The sequence below is a fragment of the Heptranchias perlo genome, chromosome 25 (assembly GCF_035084215.1).
Source record: "Heptranchias perlo isolate sHepPer1 chromosome 25, sHepPer1.hap1, whole genome shotgun sequence".
NCBI lineage: Eukaryota > Metazoa > Chordata > Chondrichthyes > Hexanchiformes > Hexanchidae > Heptranchias > Heptranchias perlo.
Window position 1 is genome coordinate 46,830,972 of NC_090349.1, and position 22,631 is coordinate 46,853,602.

At 42.5% G+C, this 22,631-nt stretch overlaps 1 protein-coding gene across 1 annotated transcript in view; it reads left to right on the forward strand.

The window, feature by feature from the left end:
* LOC137342303 (V-type proton ATPase 116 kDa subunit a 2-like) overlaps nt 1-22,631 on the forward strand; it is a 42,998-nt gene that overhangs the window by 14,871 nt on the left and 5,496 nt on the right. Inside the window, exons 6-16 of the mRNA XM_068006241.1 lie at nt 4,044-4,256; nt 6,081-6,231; nt 6,993-7,132; nt 9,470-9,627; nt 10,730-10,820; nt 13,827-13,945; nt 15,551-15,761; nt 17,821-17,940; nt 19,340-19,462; nt 20,213-20,330; nt 20,637-20,808. Of these exons, the coding sequence (XP_067862342.1) occupies nt 4,044-4,256; nt 6,081-6,231; nt 6,993-7,132; nt 9,470-9,627; nt 10,730-10,820; nt 13,827-13,945; nt 15,551-15,761; nt 17,821-17,940; nt 19,340-19,462; nt 20,213-20,330; nt 20,637-20,808 (1,616 nt within the window). The remainder of the gene's footprint in view (nt 1-4,043; nt 4,257-6,080; nt 6,232-6,992; nt 7,133-9,469; nt 9,628-10,729; nt 10,821-13,826; nt 13,946-15,550; nt 15,762-17,820; nt 17,941-19,339; nt 19,463-20,212; nt 20,331-20,636; nt 20,809-22,631) is intronic.

Here is a 22,631-nt window from a genome sequence, read left to right on the forward strand (position 1 = left end):
AGTATTAATCTAATTCTCTTTTGAAAGTTATTATTGAATCTACTTCCACCGCCCTTTAAGGCAGTGCATTCCAGATCAGAACAACTCACTGCGTTAAAAAAAAATGTTTCCTCATGTCGCCTCTGGCTCTTTTGCCGATCACCTTAAATCTGTGTCCTCAGGTTACCAACCCTTCTGCCACTAGAAACAGTTTCTCCTTATTTACTCTATTAAAACCGTTAATGATTTTGAACACCTCTATCAAATCTTCCCGTCTCCTTCTCTGCTCTAAGGAGAACAATCCCAGCCTCTCCAGTCTCTTCACATAACTGAAGTCCCTCATCCCTGGCATCATTCTAGTAAATCTCTTCTGCACCCTCTCTAAGGCCTTGGCATCCTTCCTAAAGTGTGGTGCTCAGAATTAAACACACTACTAAAGCTGAGGCCTAACTAGTGATTTATAAAGGTTTAGCATAATTTCCTTGCTTTTGTACTCTGCCTCTATTGATAAAGCCCAGGATCCCATATGCTTTTTCAAAAATGTTTTATAAATACATTAAGAGCAGGAGAATTACTAAGGAAAGAGTAGGGCCTATTAGAGACCAAAAAGGTAACCTGTGTGTGGAGGCGGAAGATGTGGGTATGGTTCTTAATGAATACTTTGCGTCTGAATTCACAAACGAGGGGGACGATGCAGAGATTACAGTTAAGGAGGAGGAGTGTGAAATGTTGGATGGGATAAACAGAGCAAGAGAGGAAATATTAAGGGCATTAGTATCTTTGCAAGTAGATAAATTGCTAGGCCCGGATGAAATATATCCCAGGCTGTCGAGAAGCAAGAGAGGAAATAGCGGAGGCTCTGACCATCATTTTCCAATCCTCCCTGGCTACAGGCATGGTGCTGGAGGCCAGTCAGTCTAACCTCGGTGGTGGGCAAATTATTGGAATCAATTCTGAGGGACAGCATAAATCGTCATTTAGAAAGGCACAGGTTAATCAAGGACAGTCAGCATGGATTTGTTAAGGGAAGGTCGTGTCTGACTAACTTGATTGAATTTTTTGAGGAGGTAACAAGGAGGGTCGATGAGGGTAACCCATCTGATGTAGTCTACATGGATTTTAGCAAGGCTTTTGACCAGGTCCCACATGGCAGACTAGTCAAAAAAAAATAAAAGCCCATGGGATCCAAGGGAAAGTGGCAAGTTGGATCCAAAATTGGCTCAGTGGTAGGAAGCAAAGGGTAATGGTTGACTGTTGTTTTTGTGACTGGAAGGCTGTTTCCAGTGGGGTTCCGCAGGGCTCAGTAATAAGTCCCTTGCTTTTTGTGGTATATTAATGATTTGGACTTGAATGTGGGGGGCTTGATCAAGAAGTTTGCAGGTGATACAAAAATTGGCCGTGTGGTTGATAGTGAGGAGGAAAGCTGTAGACTGCAGGAAGATGTCAATGGACTGGTCAGGTGGGTAGAGAAGTGGCAAACGGAGTTCAATCTGGAGAAGTGTGAGGTAATGCATTTGGGGAGGGCAAACAAGGCAAGGGAATACACAATAAATGGGAGGATACAGAGAGGGGTAGAAGAAGTGAGGGACCTTGGAGTGCATGTCCACAGATCCCTGAAGGTAGCAGGACAGGTAGATAAAGTGGTTAAAAAGGCATACGAGATACTTTCCTTTATTAGTCGAGGCACAGAATATAAAAGCAGGGACGTTATGCTGGAACTGTATAAAACATTGGTTAGGCCACAGCTAGACTTCTGCGTACAGTTCTGGTCACCACATTACAGGAAAGATGTGATTGCACTAGAGAGGATACAGAGGAGATTCACGAGGATGTTGCCAGGACTGGAGAATTTTAGCTATGAGAAAAGATTGGATAGGCTGGGGTTGTTTTCTTTGGAACAAAGGAGGCTGAGGGGAGATTTAATTGAGGTGTATAAAATTATGACGAGACTAGATAGAGTGGATAGGAAGGAACAATTTCCCTTAGCAGAGGGGTCAGATCCCCTCTAATCTTTCTACCAATTTAAAGTAATTGGTAGAAAGATTAGAGGGGATCTGAGGAGAAACTTTTTCATCCAGAGGGTGGTGGGGTCTGGAACTCACTGCCTGAAAGGGTGGTAGAGGCAGAAACCCTCAACTCATTTAAAAAGTACCTGGATGTGCACTTGAAGTACTGTAACCGACAGGGCTACGGACCAAGTGCTGGAAAGTGGGATTAAGCTGGATAGCTCTTTTTCGGCTGGTACGGACACGATGGGTCGAATAGCCTCCTCCTGTGCTGTAACTTTCTATGATATGTTTTTTCAACAGCCTTCTCAACTTGTCCTGCCGCCTTGAAAGATTTGTGTACATATACCCCTCGGTCTCTCTCTTCCTGCACTCCCTTTAAATTTGTGTATGCCCATTTCACCAGTCTGTCTATATCCTCCTGAAGTCTGTTACTATCCTCCACATTGTTTACTACATTTCCGAGTTTTGTGTCATCTGCAAACTTTGAAATTATACCTTCTATACTCATTATACCTTCTATATTCATTAATATATATCAAAAAAAGAGCAGCGGTCCTAAGACTGACCTCTGGGGAACACCACTGTATACTTCCCTCCAGTCTGAAAACCCATTCACCACTACTCTCTGCTTTCTGTCGCCAGCCTATTTTGTATCTATGCTGCCACTGTTCCTTTAATCCCATGGGCTTTAATTTTGCTAACCAGTCTATTACTTGGTCCTTTACCAAACACCGTTTGAAAGTCAATATACACAACGTCAACCACACTGCCCTCATCAACCCTCTCCGTTACTTCATCAAAGAACTCAATCAAGTTATTAGCCCAGACTTTTCCAAGTGCCAATTAATTTTATAGAATCATAGAATCATAGAAGTTACAACATGGAAACAGGCCCTTCGGCCCAACATGTCCATGTCGCCCAGTTTATACCACTAAGCTAGTCCCAATTGCCTGCACTTGGCCCATATCCCTCTATACCCATCTTACCCATGTAACTGTCCAAATGCTTTTTAAAAGACAAAATTGTACCCGCCTCTACTACTGCCTCTGGCAGCTCGTTCCAGACACTCACCACCCTTTGAGTGAAAAAATTGCCCCTCTGGACCCTTTTGTATCTCTCCCCTCTCACCTTAAATCTATGCCCCCTCGTTATAGACTCCCCTACCTTTGGGAAAAAATTTTGACTATCTACCTTATCTATGTCCCTCATTATTTTATAGACTTCTATAAGATCACCCCTTAACCTCCTACTCTCCAGGGAAAAAAGTCCCAGTCTGTCTAACCTCTCCCTATAAGTCAAACCATCAAGTCCCGGTAGCATCCTAGTAAATCTTTTCTGCACTCTTTCTAGTTTAATAATATCCTTTCTATAATAGGGTGACCAGAACTGTACACAGTACTCCAAGTGTGGCCTCACCAATGCCCTGTACAACTTCAACAAGACATCCCAACTCCTGCATTCAATGTTCTGACCAATGAAACCAAGCATGCCGAATGCCTTCTTCACCACCCTATCCACCTGTGACTCCACTTTCAAGGAGCTATGAACCTGTACTCCCAGATCTCTTTGTTCTATAACTCTCCCCAACGCCCTACCATTAACGGAGTAGGTCCTGGCCCGATTCGATCTACCAAAATGCATCACCTCACATTTATCTAAATTAAACTCCATCTGCCATTCATCGGCCCACTGGCCCAATTTATCAAGATCCCGTTGCAATCCTATTTTGTCCTGGATTATTGTCTCTAAAGGTTTCCCCACCACCGACGTTAGGCTGACTGGCCTGTAATTGCTGGTTTTATCCCCCTCCCCGTTTTTGAACAGGGCTGTACATTTGCAATCCTCCAGTCCTCTGGCCCCGCTCCCATTTCTAAGGAGGATTGCAAGATTGTGGGCAGAGCCTCGTATATGCAACTTAACACATTTACTTATAAGCGGTCAGATTTTATTATCTGAATTAGTTTTGAATTATTTACATTGAGTGGAAGAGGGGGTGGGGGGAGCGAGGTTGAGAAGCATTATTTTATCTTTACCTCTTTTACTTGTTTCCTCAGGTATTATATAGAACCGAGGATTATCTGCAGCAAGTTCTGTCCAAGGCGTCTGAATCCATCTACACGTGGCTGATTCAGGTGAAGAAAATGAAGGCCATCTACCACATCCTGAACCTCTGCAGCTTTGATGTCACCAATAAGTGTCTGATTGCAGAAGTGTGGTGTCCAGTCGCTGACCTGACCAAAGTCCGGCAAGCATTGGAAGAAGGGTCTGTGAGTGCTGTTTAATATCTTTTTATAAATGTAAATAATTCAAAACGAATTCAGATAATAAAATCTGACCACTTATAAGTAAATGCGTTCAGTTGCATATACAAGGCTCTGGCCACAATCTTCCAATCCTCCTTAGATATGGGAGCGGGGCCAGAGGACTGGAGGATTGCAAATGTTACAGCCCTGTTTAAAAACGGGGAGAGGGATAAACCCGGCCATTACCGGCCAGTCAGATGTGTAGTTTAGTTTCTCCATCTACTCTGCTCCTACAATGTGGATTAAGGCCAGAGTCGGAATAACACTTCCTGTTATTCTAGTCTGAATTTTTCTAGTTGCCAACCAGCTACCTTTTAAGGCTTCGGTATTAATTTTGTGCCAGATTTCGGGGAGTTGTGCTGTGTGGCTCTGTCCTTACAAGAACTTGGGTTGAGAATGCTGAACTCATTTCATGTAGAGCCTTGTGGCTCGCAGAGAAAGGGGATTTTCATCGCATTGGTTTGGGTTGGATTTGAATCCAGTTTTCAAGGCTGAAAGCTCAGTGCCCAGTTCCAAATAGGTCTTTTTAAATGTTTTAAAAGTTAATCTACAACCAATTAATTAATCCACATACATTTCCTCAACAGTAATAGTTTGGCAGTTAAAGTTGAGAGTAACTATTCGGTATTTCTGCACTAGCTGGATCATAAATTACTCGAGTTTCTCACCAATGTTTAGAAGGTGTATGAATATGTATTAATATTCGATTTATGCACAGTAATCAAGGTTAAACATTATGCTTATTTATGCAACATTTTTGTTATACCTGTGTAGAGGGTGGGTTGTGGAGATTAGCTGATGAGTTTTACAAATTGCTTTCCATTGAGTGTACAGTGAAACATATCGGATCCAAGAGCTCTGGGCCCCTGAAAGTCTGCATTTAAATACTGCACACAACTGCAGACTGTTCAATATGAATTTCATACATGTCTGTAATCGTCCTGATGGACAAGAAATTACCCAGCAGAGAAATAGTGACTTTATTAAGTGTCAATAATGGTGTGCTCTGAAATAAAAATGGTCAGGCAATTCTCCTTATTAATAAGTGAATTATTTTCATAGGCTTTTTAAATTATATCAGCACTCAACTGATGTTCTGTAAGTCAGCCTTGCTGATATTAAGTGTGACCTTGTGTGTTGATATATAAGTAGGCTGGGCCTTAATGACCTTTAGGAAGGATGCTTTCCTGTATCGGTGGGAAGCTAGCACTGAATATTGGACACACGAGCGCACACTGCACACGGTTTCCAACCATTTGAATCTTTAGTCAGAAAGTGAAATGCCACATGTGCTCAAATTTCCACTATGTATCCTGAGGGATAAGGCTCTCCATCAGCAGTGTGAAGTTGGGAAATTTCACAGGGAGACAGTACAGACAAGATCCCTTCTCTCTTTATCTTCCCTCTCCTGAAGGTGCTTTGCGTGCTGGGCTATAGGCCAACGGGTGCTTGTGGCTTCGGGTACTTTGCCCAACTGGCTATTCTTCACACGTGAGTCTAGACACTGAGTGAAGGCAGGCTATCCGACCATGGGGAGCATCAGGGTCACGTCTGGTTCTTCTCGCACTCTGTTTTTCCTCTTTTTTTTCTCTCGTGTGCTCGCTCGCTCTGTCTTTCTTTTTTCTTCCTTGCCCTCTCTTACTTTCTCTCGCTCGCGCTCTCTCCCCGATTTACCTCCATCACTCGGGTTTAGTTTCCTTTTAGGGCTCTATTTTTGTGGGCTGCTGTACATTTTTTAATAACTTTAGTGGTGAAGGGATGTAAGCACTTCTTAATATTTTTTTCCAGAGGAAAAGTAGTGCCACTGTTCCATCGTTTGTGAACCGAATACCAACAACAGACACTCCCCCAACACTCCTTCGAACGAATAAATTCACTTCCGGATTTCAAAATATTGTGGATGCTTATGGTGTTGGAAACTATCGGGAAGTTAATCCAGGTACATGCAACTTGGAGTCCTATGCACAGTTCTGGTCTCCATAATACAAAAAGGATATAGAAGCACTGGAGAAAGTGCAAAAAAGAATTAAAAGGATGATACTAGAACTGAGAGGATATACCTATCAGGAAAGATTGAACAGGCTGGGGCTCCTTTCTCTAGAAAAGAGAAGACCGAGGGGTGACCTGATAGAGGTCTTTAAGATAATGAAAGAGTTTGACAGGGCAGATGTAGAGAAAATCTTTCCACTTCTGGGGAGATGAAAACTAAGGGCCATAAATATAAGACAGTCACCAATAAATCCAATAGGGAATTCAGGAGAAACTTCTTTACCCAGAGAATGGTGAGAATGTGGAACTCGCTCCCACAAGGAGCAGTTGAGACGAATAGAATAGAAACGTTTAAGGGGAAGCTAGATAAACACATGAGGGAGAAAGGAATAGAAGGATATGCTGATAGGATGAGATGAAGTAGGGAGGGAGGAGGGTCATGAGGAGCATAAACAGGGACCATTTGGGCCGAATGGCCTGTTTTTTTGCTGTAAATACTGTGTAATTCTATGTAAAGGTGTATGCAAAGGTGGGAGTATCCCTATTGGGAACAGGGTATATCTGTATGTAGCTTCATCTTTGCATCCTGTATTTTTCTTGTATGAAGTTCTTTGTTTGATGTGACTGGTGTGTCCAGTAACTACTCACTGTAAATAGTTTGTCCACTCTCTACAGTAACAGTGATGTTTTGCGGTTTTTGCTTTCCAATAGGCCCATACACTATTGTCACCTTCCCGTTCCTCTTTGCGGTGATGTTCGGAGACTTTGGACATGGTTTGATCATGTCTGTATTTGCGTTGTGGATGGTACTATCTGAAAACAACCCAAAACTGAAGCGCACCAGAAATGAGGTGAGAAACGAGGGGAATGAACGTGAATCGAGCATTTGTTTTTACAGAACCTTACAAGAATTTATGTAGATCCAAAAAAAAACTCCGACAATGTCAGACCTTTGACGATTTGTCTGAATAGTGTCGGAGAGAATCTCACTGATCAGCTCCTGGGTACGATAAACACCTGACGCTTGGCTTTACTTTTGTGATGATTTCAGCTTCCTTATTTCTCTCTGTCTCCGTCTGTCTCTTATTTTTACTGATCTTTCTCTCTCTTTGTGTCTTTATTTATATAAATAAAGACACAATCTTATTAAAAATCTTGCTGATGCTCCATTCAGACCTTTTTATGTGGGCATCGCTGGCAAGGCTGGCATTTATTGCCCATCCCTAGTTGCCCTGAGAAGGTGGTGTTGGGCCTTCTTCTTGAACCACTGGTAATGGTTTGATACGAACTGAGTGTCTTGCTAGGCTACTTCAGAGGGCAGTTAAAAGTCAACCACATTGCTGTGGGACTGGAGTCACATATAGGCCCAGACCGGGTAAGGACGGCAGGTTTCCTTCCCAAAAGGACATTAATGAACCAGTTGGGTTTTTACGACAGTCTGACAGCTTCATGGTCACTTTTACTGTTGCCAGATTTTTATTTTTATTTCCAGATATTGTAAACTAAATCCAAATTCTCAAACGACCGTGGTGGGATTTGAACTCACATTGTCTGGATTATTAGTCCGGGCCACTGGATCACTAGCCCAGTAACATAACCACCACACTACCGTACCCCTAACAAGCATTTCCGATGTTAAAATGCCAATCCAACTGTAACCATTACATGTCACGGCATTTGTTGATGCTTTACTGGGAATTCCAGTGTTAACTGACAACACTGACCTGTCTCCACCAGCTGGTGTTGTACACACAACCTGACTCGGAGATGAGAGCACTGCCACTGAGCCAAGGCAAGTGGCTTTTTGTGTATTTGAAATATCTGTAAAAACATTTCCCTTGCCATGTGATCAGGAGAGCCAATTAATGACATCTGAGGTGCAGTCAGTGTTATGATGTAGGCACATGTGACAGCCAATCGGTGCACAGTAAGGTCCCACAAAGAGCAAATAAACGAGTGAGCTGATAATCTGTTTTAGTGATGTTGGTTGAGGGAAGAATATTGACCCAGGACAACCCGGGAGAACTCCCTGCTCCTCTTCAAATATTTCCCATGCCATGTGGTCAGGACAGCCAATTAATGAAATCTGTGTTATGTAGGTTAGATGAAGTAGGGAGGGAGGAGGCTCGTGTGGAGCATAAACACCAGCATAGACCAGTTGGGCCGAATGGCCTGTTTCTGTGCTGTACATGCCATGTAACTATGTAAGCCAGATTGATGCCAAGGTCTATGAGTCCTGTATGTCTCTACGTCCCTGTGATTATAGAAAGTCTTTACTGACATTTTGACTTTAATCTGTAAAGTTGCATTAACTCCCTGTACTCCAGTTGTACTCTCCTGCTGTAGTGAACAATGATATAGTTTGAATATTTTACTTTCATTGAAATTACAATGAAAGTAAAATATTCAAACTAATTCAGTTGTGCATGAAACTCAAAGGGGCAAGTCAGTTTCCGACAGTTGAGTTTATTTATTATATTTGCAATTTTATCATCCAAAGATGGATTTTTAAAACAAATGTGGAGATTGAGCTGCTGTCTTTGTCTTTGTAATGTTATCAAACTGGGTCTGTCAAATAATGAAGAGTACCTGAACTTTAGTGATTTAAAAAAAAAAGGGAGAGCAGCATCACTTTGGAAGATGTCTATTCAGCATTTTAGGAAATAGTTGAATTCTGTTTTTCGGATGGGACGTTAAACCGAGGCCTCGTCTGCCCTGTTGGTGGATGTAAAAGATTCTGTGCTATTATTCGAAGAAGAGTGGGGGAGTTCTCCCCAGAGTCCTGGATAATATTTGTCCCTCAACCAACATCACTAAAAATGGATTGTCTGGTCATTGATCTTATTGCTGTTTGTGGCAAATTGGCTGCCACATTTCCCTACATTACAACAGTGAAGGCACTTCAAAAAGTACTTAATTGGCTGTGAGTGCTCTGGGATGTTCTGAGGTTATGAAAGGTGCTATATAAATCTTAATTTCTTTTAATATTTAATGACTATGTACAGTTTTTCAATGGTTCAGCAGCAAGTCTACAGGTTCTAATATCTTCACTTGAGTTGAAGGGAGTTGCACAGAGATGTACAATGAAACAAACTTTAACATTGTTTCTCAAGGAATTCTGTATTACTATAACTGTGACAATAATGAATTCGTTCCTGTGCAGGACTGATAACTACTTTTTATTACAGATCTGGAACACATTTTTCGATGGCCGTTATATCATCCTAATGATGGGAATATTTTCCTTGTACACTGGCCTTATCTACAATGACTGTTTTTCAAAGTCCTTGAATATATTTGGGTCAGGATGGAGTGTCAAAAATATGTTTGACAATAAAATTTGGACGTAAGTAATTGGGTCCACAAACTATTCTAGTTATGACCTAGTGATTATGCTTCCTAATAATGTGTTTAAGTGTAATGTTCACACACTTGCAAAGGATGGGCTCCTCAAACTTCCTGTACGTGTGGTGTCACACATCTATCCGGAGAACTGTAGGTGAGTGTGAGACCGGTACAGAGAGACCCTGCAGGTGGTCAAGTGAAGGACAACCTGACTGAGCTGGAACCCTGCTCCGGGAGCGGGAGCTGGAACCGGAACCCCGCTCTGGGAGATGGAACGGAACCCTGCTCCGGGAGCGGGAGCTGGAACCGAAGGTGAACCCCGCTCTGGGAGATGGAACGGAACCCTGCTCCGGGAGATGGAACGGAACCCCGCTCCGGGAGCGGGAGATGGAACGGAACCCTGCTCCGGGAGCGGGAGCTGGAACGGAACCCTGCTCCGGGAGCGGGAGATGGAACGGAACCCTGCTCCGGGAGCGGGAGATGGAACCCTGCTCCGGGAGCGGGAGATGGAACCCTGCTCCGGGAGCGGGAGATGGAACGGAACCTCATTTCGGTTGCAATTAAAAGACGGTCCTTCTAAATGATCCCCATCATGAGTCTGGGGACAACAGTTGTCATTGCAACCGAACCCTCACCTTGTCCCTCATTCCAACCTCGAACGGAACTGAAATTAACACAGGGCGACCCAACACGGTCAGATAATTTTAAGAAGTACACGGAGTGAGCAGGCCACTTGATACTATGTTTGGCTTGTTATTGGGGTGAAGGTCTGTGTCTGGGATATTATTTCTTGCTGCTTGCCTCTTCACAAGTTACAGATCTGTATTTACACAATTAGAGATGTTACTGGGCATTGTGAGATAGCAGCTCCTTTTGTAAAATGTGTGACTTTTGTATGAACTGTAATATAGTAAAGCAATCAAATTATAACCTGTAAATGGTGCAGTAAAATGGTTTCTCTTAGTCTGTACAGTTTTGTTTAAACATGCTTTAGAATTTGTCTTGTTAAAAAATGATGTAAAAATGTGAGGGATGTTGTTTGAAATACAGAATTGATCAAAATTTTGGCTAAATTCTGGATTTGATGAGTTTTTTTTCCTTAGGTTTGATGATATTAAGGATAATCGGTTCCTAACTCTGGATCCCAACATTACTGGTGTTTTCAGAGGACCATATCCATTTGGTATCGATCCGGTGAGTGTTTCATGTTGTAAATTGTTTTGGGACTGATTACATGAGCGCAGTATTGTTCAGCAGCAATCAGTGTGCAGTACGTGTAGTGTCTCAGTCAGACTGAGGGTTGACTGCCTGGTTTCAGAATGACTCGACCCACAGGCTCAATCAGTATCCCAGATTGTTTTCAGTGACTTAGTGGGAGGATAGAAGATTGGGAATTCTTCAAAAGACAGCAAAAAGTAACTAAAGGATTGATTAAGAAAGGGAAGTTAGATTATGAAAAGAAATTAGCAAAAAATATAAAAACAGATAGCAAGAGTTTCTATAGTTATATAAAAAGAAAAAGGGTGGCTAAGGCAAACATAGGTCCCTTAGAGGATGAGACCGGGAAATTAATGGTGGGAAACATGGAGATGGCAAAAATGCTGAACAAATATTTTGTTTCAGTCTTTACAGTAGAGGACACTAAGAATATCCCAACACTGGACAAACAGGGGACTCTCGGGGGGGAGGAGCTAAATACGATTAAAATCACTCAGGAGATGGTACTCAGTAAAATAATGGGACTCAAGGCGGATAAATCCCCTGGACCTGATGGCTTCCATCCTAGGGTCTTGAGGGAAGTGGCAGTAGGGATTGTGGATGCTTTGGTGATAGTTTTCCAAAATTCCCTGGACTCAGGAGAGGTCCCGGCAGATTGGAAAACTGCTAATGTAACACCGTTATTTAAAAAGGGTAGTAGGCAGAAGGCTGGAAATTATAGGCCAGTTAGCTTAACATCTGTGGTGGGTAAAATTTTGGAGTCTATTATTAAGGAGACAGTAACGGAACATTTAGATAAGCATAATTTAATAGGACAAAGTCAGCATGGCTTTATGAAGGGGAAGTCATGTCTGACAAATTTGCTTGAGTTCTTCGAGGATATAACGTATAGGGTGGATAAAGGGGAACCAGTGGACATAGTGTATTTAGACTTCCAGAAGGCATTCGACAAGGTGCCACATAAAAGATTATTACTTAAGATAAAAAATCACGGGATTGGGGGTAATATTCTGGCATGGGTGGAGGATTGGTTATCGAACAGGAAGCAGAGAGTTGGGATAAATGGTTCATTTTCGGACTGGCAACCAGTAACCAGTGGTGTTCCACAGGGGTCGGTGCTGGGTCCCCAACTCTTTACAATCTATATTAACGATTTGGAGGAGGGGACCGAGTGCAACATATCAAAATTTGCAGATGATACAAAGATGGGAGGGAAAGTAGAGAGTGAGGAGGACATAAAAAACCTGCAAGGGGATATAGACAGGCTGGGTGAGTGGGCGGAGATTTGGCAGATGCAATATAATATTGGAAAATGTGAGGTTATGCACTTTGGCAGGAAAAATCAGAGAGCAAGTTATTTTCTTAATGGCGAGAGACTGGAAAGTACTGCAGTACAAAGGGATCTGGGGGTCCTAGTGCAAGAAAATCAAAAAGTTGGTATGCAGGTGCAGCAGGTGATCAAGAAAGCCAACGGAATGTTGGCTTTTATTGCTAGGGGGATAGAATATAAAAACAAGGAGGTATTGCTGCAGTTATATAAGGTATTGGTGAGACCGCACCTGGAATACTGCATACAGTTTTGGTCTCCATACTTAAGAAAAGACATACTTGCTCTCGAGGCAGTGCAAAGAAGGTTCACTCGGTTAATCCCGGGGATGAGGGGGCGGACATATGAGGAGAGGTTGAGTAGATTGGGACTCTACTCATTGGAGTTCAGAAGAATGAGAGGCGATCTTATTGAAACATATAAGATTGTGAAGGGTCTTGATCGGGTGGATGCAGTAAGGATGTTCCCAAAGATGGGTGAAACTAGAACTAGGGGGCATAATCTTAGAATAAGGGGCTGCTCTTTCAAAACTGAGATGAGGAGAAACTTCTTCACTCAGAGGGTGGTAGGTCTGTGGAATTTGCTGCCCCAGGAAGCTGTGGAAGCTACATCATTAGATAAATTTAAAACAGAAATAGACCGTTTCCTAGAAGTAAAGGGAATTAGGGGTTATGGGGAGCGGGCAGGAAATTGGACATGAAGCTGAGTTCGGATCGGTCAATGCCCCGTGGGTGGCGGAGAGGGCCCAGGGGCTATGTGGCCGGGTCCTGCTCCGACTTCTTGTGTTCTTTAGATTTGTGGTTGGGATCAGATCAGCCATGATCTTATTGAATGGCGGAGCAGGCTCGAGGGGCCGATTGGCCTACTCCTGCTCCAATTTCTTATGTTCATATGTGACATATTCAGTGTGAATCTGGTGCAGAATATTTGACCAGAATAGTGTATGTGTCTTTTAGAGCTGCAATGTTTACTCCACACCCCTCATATATCTTGAACATACAGCAGGAATTAAGAAACAGCAGAACCTGATCTGTGAGGGTTACTTTTCTCTTCACATTTTAAATTCAACAAAACAGTGTCTATAATGCAGATTTTATAATTTTAAATGCTTTATTGTGTCAGCCATGGCTCATGGTACTCTCTCCTCTGAGTCAGAAGGTCCCACTCCATGGACTTGAGCACATAATCCAGGCTGACACATCAGTGCAGCACTGAGGGAATGCTGCACTGTCAGGTGCCGTCTTTCGGATGAGACGTTAAATCGAGGCCCCATCTGCCCTCTCAGGTGGAGGTAAACGATCCCATGACACTATTCGAAGAAGAACAGGGGAGTTCCCTTGATATCCCGACCAACATTCATTTCTCAACTAACCTCACAAACCGATTATCTGCTCATTATCTCATTGCTGTTTGTGGGATCTTGCTGTGCGCAAATTGTCTGTAGTGTTTCCTACATTACAACAGTGACTCCACTTCGAAAGCACTTCATTGGCTGTGAAGCGCTTTGGGACATCCTGAGGTTCTGAAAGACACTGTATAGATGCAATTTATTTTATTTCTTTTTCAGTCAGTCAGACACTGACTGACGTTTATCTTGGTTCATCGTGTTTAACAGACTAAAATCTGGAATTGTATAACTTTGTTTTGTTTTTCAGGTATGGAACTTGGCAAATAATCGCCTCAGCTTTCTGAATTCATTTAAAATGAAAATGTCAGTCATCCTGGGCATTACTCATATGACTTTTGGAGTCGTTCTTGGAGTCTTCAATCACTTGTAAGTCCTTCTACAGCTAACGTACCTGCTGTTAATTGTCTCTTCCTAGCCCTCTCACACCCTCCATTGGTAAAGCAGTGTGTAACTAACGCATACAGGCTTAGAGCACCTCTGTTCAATTCCAGGTTTGTGCTGGGTTAGTGGAGCTTTGCACCGTGGGCTGGGAGGGGCGAAGTCAGCCAGATTGCCAGTGCTGATTGCAGTCCGGTAACTTGTGCTGGGAATTATGCAGCAGGTGATCAAGAAAGCCAACTTTTATTGGCTTTTATTGCTAGGGGGATAGAATATAAAAACAGGGAGGTATTGCTGCAGTTATATCGGGTATTGGTGAGACCGCACCTGGAATACTGCATACAGTTTTGGTCTCCATACTTAAGAAAAGACATACTTGCTCTCGAGGCAGTACAAAGAAGGTTCACTCGGTTAATCCCGGGGATGAGGGGGCGGACATATGAGGAGAGGTTGAGTAGATTGGGACTCTACTCATTGGAGTTCAGAAGAATGAGAGGCGATCTTATTGAAACATATAAGATTGTGAAGGGTCTTGATCGGGTGGATGCAGTAAGGATGTTCCCAAAGATGGGTGAAACTAGAACTAGGGGGCATAATCTTAGAATAAGGGGCTGCTCTTTCAAAACTGAGATGAGGAGAAACTTCTTCACTCAGAGGGTGGTAGGTCTGTGGAATTTGCTGCCCCAGGAAGCTGTGGAAGCTACATCATTAGATAAATTTAAAACAGAAATAGACCGTTTCCTAGAAGTAAAGGGAATTAGGGGTTATGGGGAGCGGGCAGGAAATTGGACATGAAGCTGAGTTCGGATCTGTCAATGCCCTGTGGGTGGCGGAGAGGGCCCAGGGGCTGTGTGGCCGGGTCCTGCTCCTACTTCTTGTGTTCTTTAGATTTGTGGTTGGGATCAGATCAGCCATGATCTTATTGAATGGCGGAGCAGGCTCGAGGGGCCGATTGGCCTACTCCTGCTCCAATTTCTTATGTTCTTATGTTGGGTGTGGACTTGGCGGGGATGACACTGTGCTAAATGAGCCAGTGCTTTCAACAAAATAGGAAAGTTGGCAAAAAAGGGTCTCTTCCTATATTGTAAATATGCAGATAATGCTTATTGGACATGTGTGAGAACATTCAAGGATATAAACAGCATCAAACTGGGGCAAGGTTAATATGAAACTACCTGGAACTAACTTCACCAATTAGTTATTAATAATCATTGACAAGATGCAGTGAAGATTCACTGGGATGTTACCAGGGGCCAGAGGGTTGCAGGTATGGAGAGAGAGTTGAGACTTTGGGACTTTTTTCAGTAGGTCTCTAAAGGTTAAAGGGTGACCTGTGATGAGTCACTTTTGAGACATGTTGCGTTTAGCCGAAGGAACTCAATGACATTATAGCATTATGTCAGACAGATGTGAAGCTTTCAGTAGTATGTCTGACGTCAACTTTATAATTGTAATAAACTAATCACAGTAATGTAACAGTGTATAAATAATGAGGTACTCTGCTAGAAAAAGTAGCTCGTTGCCTAAACTTGTGATATAGCTGTTTGTATTGTATTATTTGATTAATGTTTTATTCATTTTTGTACGAACCAGGCACTTTAAGAAGCAGTGTAACATCTACCTGATATTTATCCCTGAACTGCTCTTCATGATGTGCCTCTTCGGGTACCTTATGTTTATGATCATTTATAAATGGCTGGCGTATTCTGCTAAAAACTCCGATTTGGCTCCGAGCATCTTGATTCATTTTATTAACATGTTCGTCATGCAAGGGACTGGAGGTACCGAACTTTATCCTGGACAGGTGGGCATTCCGGGTGCACAGTGTCGGCTTTTAAGTTTGCTGCATATTTCTTCAAATTGCATATAATGCACATAAATTGTAAATAATATATATAATTAAAAAAAGACTGATTTCTTGTAGCAATTTCTTTTTAGCTAATTAGCTGTTTTAGTGGGGAAAGTCATGATCTAGGCAGAAGCTTCCTAATTTGCTGCCACTGATTTTATAATCACCATTCCTGATTGTGTTGCTGACTGTGAAAGGAGATGAGCTTAACTGGGGTCTTACGTTTCTGGTCTTTACTCCATGTTCTCCATGGATTCAGTGCCAAAGATCACTTCTGCAATTGAGCCCTTGTTCCTTACAAACTGGAGTGTGCCTTTGCCTGCCCATTATCCGTGTAAGTGCAGGGACTGAGCAGAGACCATGGTCACTGTATTTTGGATTATTGGATACATCGTGCGCTGTCATCTGATTTCCTTGCCTTCAGAAAATGGTAGAATAAACATTTTTTATCGTGGCTTGTGCCTACAGAATTCATTTATTTGTAAATAAGTAAGAAAATAGTAGGGAGGATAAACAGATTACTGTAACATGGACTCCTTGGGAATATAGAAAAATAACAGTCCTATCTCCTGCACTAAAACTCCATTTGCAACTGGACCTGAAACCCAGTTCCTGACCATAATCTCACATGGGAGTTTCACTAGTAATTTGCCATGGGATCTCCTGTCTAATCTTTCTTACTCCAGTAGCCTCAGCAGTAATGTTGACTTGGAGCAAGTCAGCCCAAGATATACCTTCAAAATTGCTTGAAGGTAGACCAAAACAAAGGGAATTAAAAATGTATCACTCATAATTGCATTAGGCAACCCACTGGGTTCAAATACATCCTGGCCTGCATCTCCAGTGGGTCAGTAGATTCAAATTGAATAGTTTGGCACCCTACTGGGTTTAAACTGAACTGAACCTAACACTTGGATTGTTGAGAGCTGCTCTTACTGGCCAGCATTCAGAACAGAGCCAGCAGCTATCAGGTGATAGAAACCCAAATGGTTTGGCTATTTAAACACATGAAAGAAAGAAAGACATGCATTTATATAGCGCCTTTCCCCAGCTCAGGACGTCCCAAAGTGCTTTACAGCCAATGAAGTACTTTCGAAGTGTAGTCACTGTACAATAAAGTCATGGTTTCCTGTAGCTGCATTATCTGTAGGCCTGGGCTCAGACCCACATCGTTCAGCAGAGGTTCAGAGTCCAAATGACTAGATTATTTGTTGGTTGAGGGTAAATTGGCCAGGACACGAGGAGAATGCCCCGGCTCTTCCTCAATTAGTGCCATGGGATCTTGCAAAGGGAAAATGGGGCCTCAGTTTAACATCTCATCACAAAGACGGCCCCTCCGGCAGTGCGGCGCTCCCTCGGTCCTGCCCCTCCGGCAGTGCGGCGCTCCCTCGGTCCTGCCCCTCCGGCAGTGCGGCGCTCCCTCGGTCCTGCCCCTCCGGCAGTGCGGCGCTCCCTCGGTCCTGCCCCTCCGGCAGTGCGGCGCTCCCTCGGTCCTGCCCCTCCGGCAGTGCGGCGCTCCCTCGGTCCTGCCCCTCCGGCAGTGCGGCGCTCCCTCGGTCCTGCCCCGAAGTGTCAGCATGGATTATGTGCTTGAGTAATTGGAGTTGGGCTTGAACCCATTACCTGTGACTCAGATGTGAGAGGCATTTTTGTTTGTCAGCCAGTTTTAAAAATGTTTCTGAAGTAGCTTTTAGATTTCTTCCCTGGGAAATCTGTTAGTAATTCTCTCTCCCATTGCAGTTTTTGGGGTAGCACTTGATATGTGAACAATATACTTGTTAAAGCACTATCTGTCATTCCACAAACTGCTCAGAGAATGTTTCTTGTAGTTGTGTAGTTTGTTCTTCAAAAGTAAGAGCTAAAGTTGCTCAGAGTTAATTTATTATTTGTACTAAGTCAGTGTAAAAACATAGAATTGTTAGTGATCAAATACAGCAAGAAGAATATTTTCAGACAGTGTTAAATTTTTGTAATTATATAAATGAGTATTAATTTGTATTCATTTTATGAACAGAATGGATTCCAAGTGTTCCTGGTTGTGATTGCTCTATTATCTGTTCCCATTTTGCTGTTTGGGAAACCAGGATACATGTACTGGAAACATCATGGAGGAAGAAACTTTGGGACTTACAGAGTAGGTCTTTGAATCACATCAGAGTTTGAGCAAGCCTAATTGTATTTTTCACATGGTATTGTTATATCTACAGCTTCCGTTAGATGTCCATTTATAAATAGAGCGCAAGATCTGTAGATTTGTGTGTCCAATTCTTGAACACTAAAAATCGGTATTGCTTTATTGAATGGCACCATTCAACTCTATTCCTGACCACCCAACTATCCTTCCTGGCTCCACACTAGATGTTACTGTAAGTGCTTCCTGATTTCACCCCTGAACGACCTACCTCTAATTTTAAGATTGTGCTCCCGTGTTTTGGATTCCCCCGCCAGAGGAAATAATTTCTTTGTATCTTTCCTATTGAATCTTTTTGTCATTTTATATCATCCTCAACCTTCTAAACTTAAGGGAATACAAGCCAAGTTTATGTAACCTGTCCTCATAAATTTACCCTTTAAACCCCAGTATAATTCTGGTGAATCTGCACTTACCCCCTCCAAGGCCAATGGGTCTGACCAAGATTGGTCAGACAAGATCTACTCTTTACAACTCCATGCTGACTCTCTCTGATCAGCGTTTACTTGTTCAAGTGCTCAGTAACTTCCCCTCAATTGATATTAAACTGACAGGTCTGTAGTTACCTCGTTTCCCTTAGATGATGGGAGTGACATTTGCAATTTTCCAATCCCAACGCCACAATTCCCAAATCAAGACAGCTTTGAAAAATTATGGCTAATTCATCTGCAATTTCCTCACTCATTTCTTTTAATACACTCGGGTGGAAAACGTCAGGTCCTGGAGATTTATCTGTCTTAAGTCTCATTATTTTCTCCATTACCATCTTTTAACTTGTATTAAATTGAATAAGCTCGCCCCCACCCCCCCGCCCCATTTATTTTTAGTTTCCTTTGTACCGCTGATATTTTGTCCTCTTTCTCTGCTGTGAAGACGGATACAAAGTCCTCATTTAACATGTCTGCCATTTCCTTATTGTCAATTACACCATTACCTGCATCTGTCTTTAATGGGCCCACATTCCCCTTTACCACTTCCTTTCTCTTACTAAAAGTTTTTATAAATATATTAACACAAATGTAAAATGCTTTTTAATGACAGCTTATCCTTTGATGAGACTTTTGGCAGTGGGGGGTGGGGGGAGAAGAGAGGAGAGCAACCAGCAGTAGCTGGATCTGAGGGTCTGCTATTCATTTGGCATTTCAATAAGGGGACAGAATATTTAATGCAGGGATTTGAATACTGGAAGAGACAATGGAAAACGTTGAACAGTTTGATGAAAAACTGTGCTTATTATCTTGGTTTTTATTTTTATCTAATGGATTAGGTATGAAATCTAAAATGTATACAGCTTACTTTGAATAACTGCACTGAATTAATCTCTCTATTGCTTTGTATTTAGAAAGGTTACACACTAGTCCGAAGAGGGAGTGAAGAGGAGATGTCGCTACTGAGAGCTCACGAAATGGAACAGGGAGACACTCATCCAAACCACACCAGTCATCCGGATGGAGCAGAACAGGAGGTGAGGCAGGAATTTGCTTTGTGGTCACTGATTTTTGGAAGGAAAATCTTTTGGTAGAGGGGCCATACTTTGTGTGTTTATATTGTTCTTTGGTTCACTGTCACTCACTTACGGCAAACAATAGAAATGGCATCTCAAGGACATTTGACTAAGTCAAAACAAGGTGCTCTAACCTTGCATACAGCAATGTGAGACCACTTTTTGGATATTAGGTCCAGTTTTAGGCACCTGACCTTCAAAAGGATAGTGATGGGTTATTGAAGATTGACCGGGGATAATGATGGGTTTATAAATATGAAGAGAGATTCACAGAAATAAACTTGGCATTGGACAAAAGACTAAGAGGGGACCTTTAAAATGAAGATTGAGTTGTTATACAGACTATTTAACGTAACAAGGCCCATTGCATCTACCCCATGAGCTTCTTGTTCCGTGTGATTCAAGTGGGATGAATTGGTTTACAGTCTATTAATTCAAAGTCATTTAATTCGAATTACTGGATAGTTCAATTTTTGTTTAGTTCCAAAAGCTTTTAACCATCAGGAGTAGACTATATATTACTTTTCCCCTCCTCCAAGTTGTAACATTTTTCAGTCATGTGTCACTTCCATCGAGTGGCCGTGCTGAGACTCCCCACGCCTTTTCTTCAGGTGAGTTGTTGACTCTCCGTTTCTGTGCTACAGAGACACTGTGTATTCATTGAAAATAATACTTTGATGTGGAAGTGACCCATTGTATTTTTTCTCCTAGTTCAATTTTGTTGACGTTTTTATGCATCAAGCAATTCACACCATTGAGTATTGCCTGGGCTGCGTGTCTAATACCGCCTCGTACCTGAGGCTCTGGGCTCTCAGTCTGGCTCATGCTCGTAAGTATTCACATCTGTTCTTAGCGATACAAAGGGCGATTAAATCCTATGACAAGGTTTTTGTGTTTCATCAGTATTATTGCTGTCTTCAATAAATGTTATATGCAAAAAGCATAATTATTTCAGTACAGTGTCAGAACTGTATGGTCTATTAATGGTTATACACTGAATTTAATGGTTATACACAGTTTATTAATGGTTATGCACCATGTTTATTAATGGTTATCTGAATGGCATGTTAATGACTATACACTCATTTGTACAAAGTGACCACCGTAATTTGTGTTTTTGTTCTTTTTTTAACAGAACTTTCTGAGGTCCTGTGGGGGATGGTGCTGCACATGGGTCTTTGTATGAATAATGATTTTGGTTCCTTGTTATTGTTCCCTGTCTTTGGCTTCTTCGCAGTTCTCACTGTAGCCATTCTACTCGTCATGGAAGGGCTGTCAGCATTCCTACACGCTCTCCGATTGCATTGGTAAATTTGTGTTGCAGTATGGTCCCTGTTTTAAATTCAATTTTCTTGATAAACTTAGGACATTAGATGGGTTTATTGAAACAAATAAAAATACATTGAAGATTATTTATTTTATATTAAAGAACGGAGAGTGACTGCAACATTCTAATATAACTCCAGCTGTAGGTGATGCTGTGAGGGTAATGTTATGTGACCCATTTAGTGAAGTGGGACTTCTCCAAATGTTATGTGTTATGCTGCAGTACTCTCCTTACCCTCTCCAAACATTGGAAAAAGTGACATTTATCCTGATTATTTTCTGAAACTCACCCACTAAAATTTTGTCTAACTGGCAAAAAATTAAACTCCAGATATCCTCAAAGGCAATTTTTCAATCAAACGTCATCAGCACAGGAGCCATGTTTAAATGGCCATCTTATTGTAAAGGAATCATTGTGATAGAAAACCTCAAAGTAAAGTCTTCTGATTCTCCCTCCTAATACCCTCCCTACTCCCCATCCCTGAACTGTTACACTAGCTTTCATTTCTCCCCTCTGGCTGTTTTGTGCCCCTCAACTCCCCTATCCCTTCATCCACAAGAAAGGATCTGATACACTGAGGGACTTGCTGGGCCATTTCAGAGGACGGGTAATAATCAACCATGTTGGTGTGGGACTGAAGTCGCAGGCCACACAGGGTAAGGATGACAAGTTTCCTTCCCTAAAAGACATTAGTGAATTAGTTGGGTTTTTATGACAATCAGACAGCTTCATGGTCATTTTTACTGAGACCAGCTTTTTATTTCCAGATTTTTTAAAACTGAATTCAAATTCTCAAACTGCCCATGGTGGGATTTGAACTCATGATCTCTGGATTATTAGTCCAGGCCTTTGGATTACTAGTCCAGTAACATAACCACTACACTACTGTACCCATAAAGTAGTGGGCAAGTGACACAAAGTTTCATGAGCCTGAGAAAAATAAGAATCGATCACTGAAAGGATCTTAAATTGTTTCAACTGCATGACTGTCTTCTTGGAAATTCCATTCCATCATTCTTCAAATTTGGGGCCTAGGAAATGTGCAGTGAAACTCTGCACTGGAACGATGCTTCATCCTCTGGCCACTACTAGGAGCACGAGTGTGGGACCAGATCACTAGGTTGTTTTAGGTCAACTTGACATAACAGGTTTTGAATCGGAAGTGTCTCACTCTAGGGACTTGAGCCCATAATCCAGGCGGACGCTCCCAGTACAGTACTGAGGGAGTGCTGCGCTGTCGGAGGGTCAGTACTGAGGGGAACGCTGCACTGTCGGAGGGTCAGTACTGAGGGGAGCGCTGCGCTGTCGGAGGGTCAGTACTGAGGGGAGCGCTGCACTGTCGGAGGGTCAGTACTGAGGGAGCGCTGCGCTGTCGGAGGGTCAGTACTGAGGGAGCACTGCGCTGTCGGAGGTGCCGTCTTTCGGATGAGACGTTAAACTGAGGTCCCGTCCGCCTTCTCAGCTGGATGTAAAAGATTCCACGGCCGCTATTTCAAAAAAGAGCAGGGGAGTTCTCCCCGGTGTCCTGGCCAATATTTACCCCTCAACCAACATCACTGAAAACAGATGATCTGCTCATTATCTCATTGCTGTTTGTGGGATCTTGCTGTGCGCAAATTGGCTGCTGCGTTATCTACATTACAACAGTGACTACACTTCAGAAGCACTTCATTGGCTGCGAAGCGCCTTGGGACGTCCTGAGGTCGTGAAATGTGCTATAGAAATGCAAGTTCGTTCTTTTTCCTACTAAGGGTTCAAGCAGCTTCCAAGGCTCAGTCTGTGCCATTCTGCAACTAACTGCTA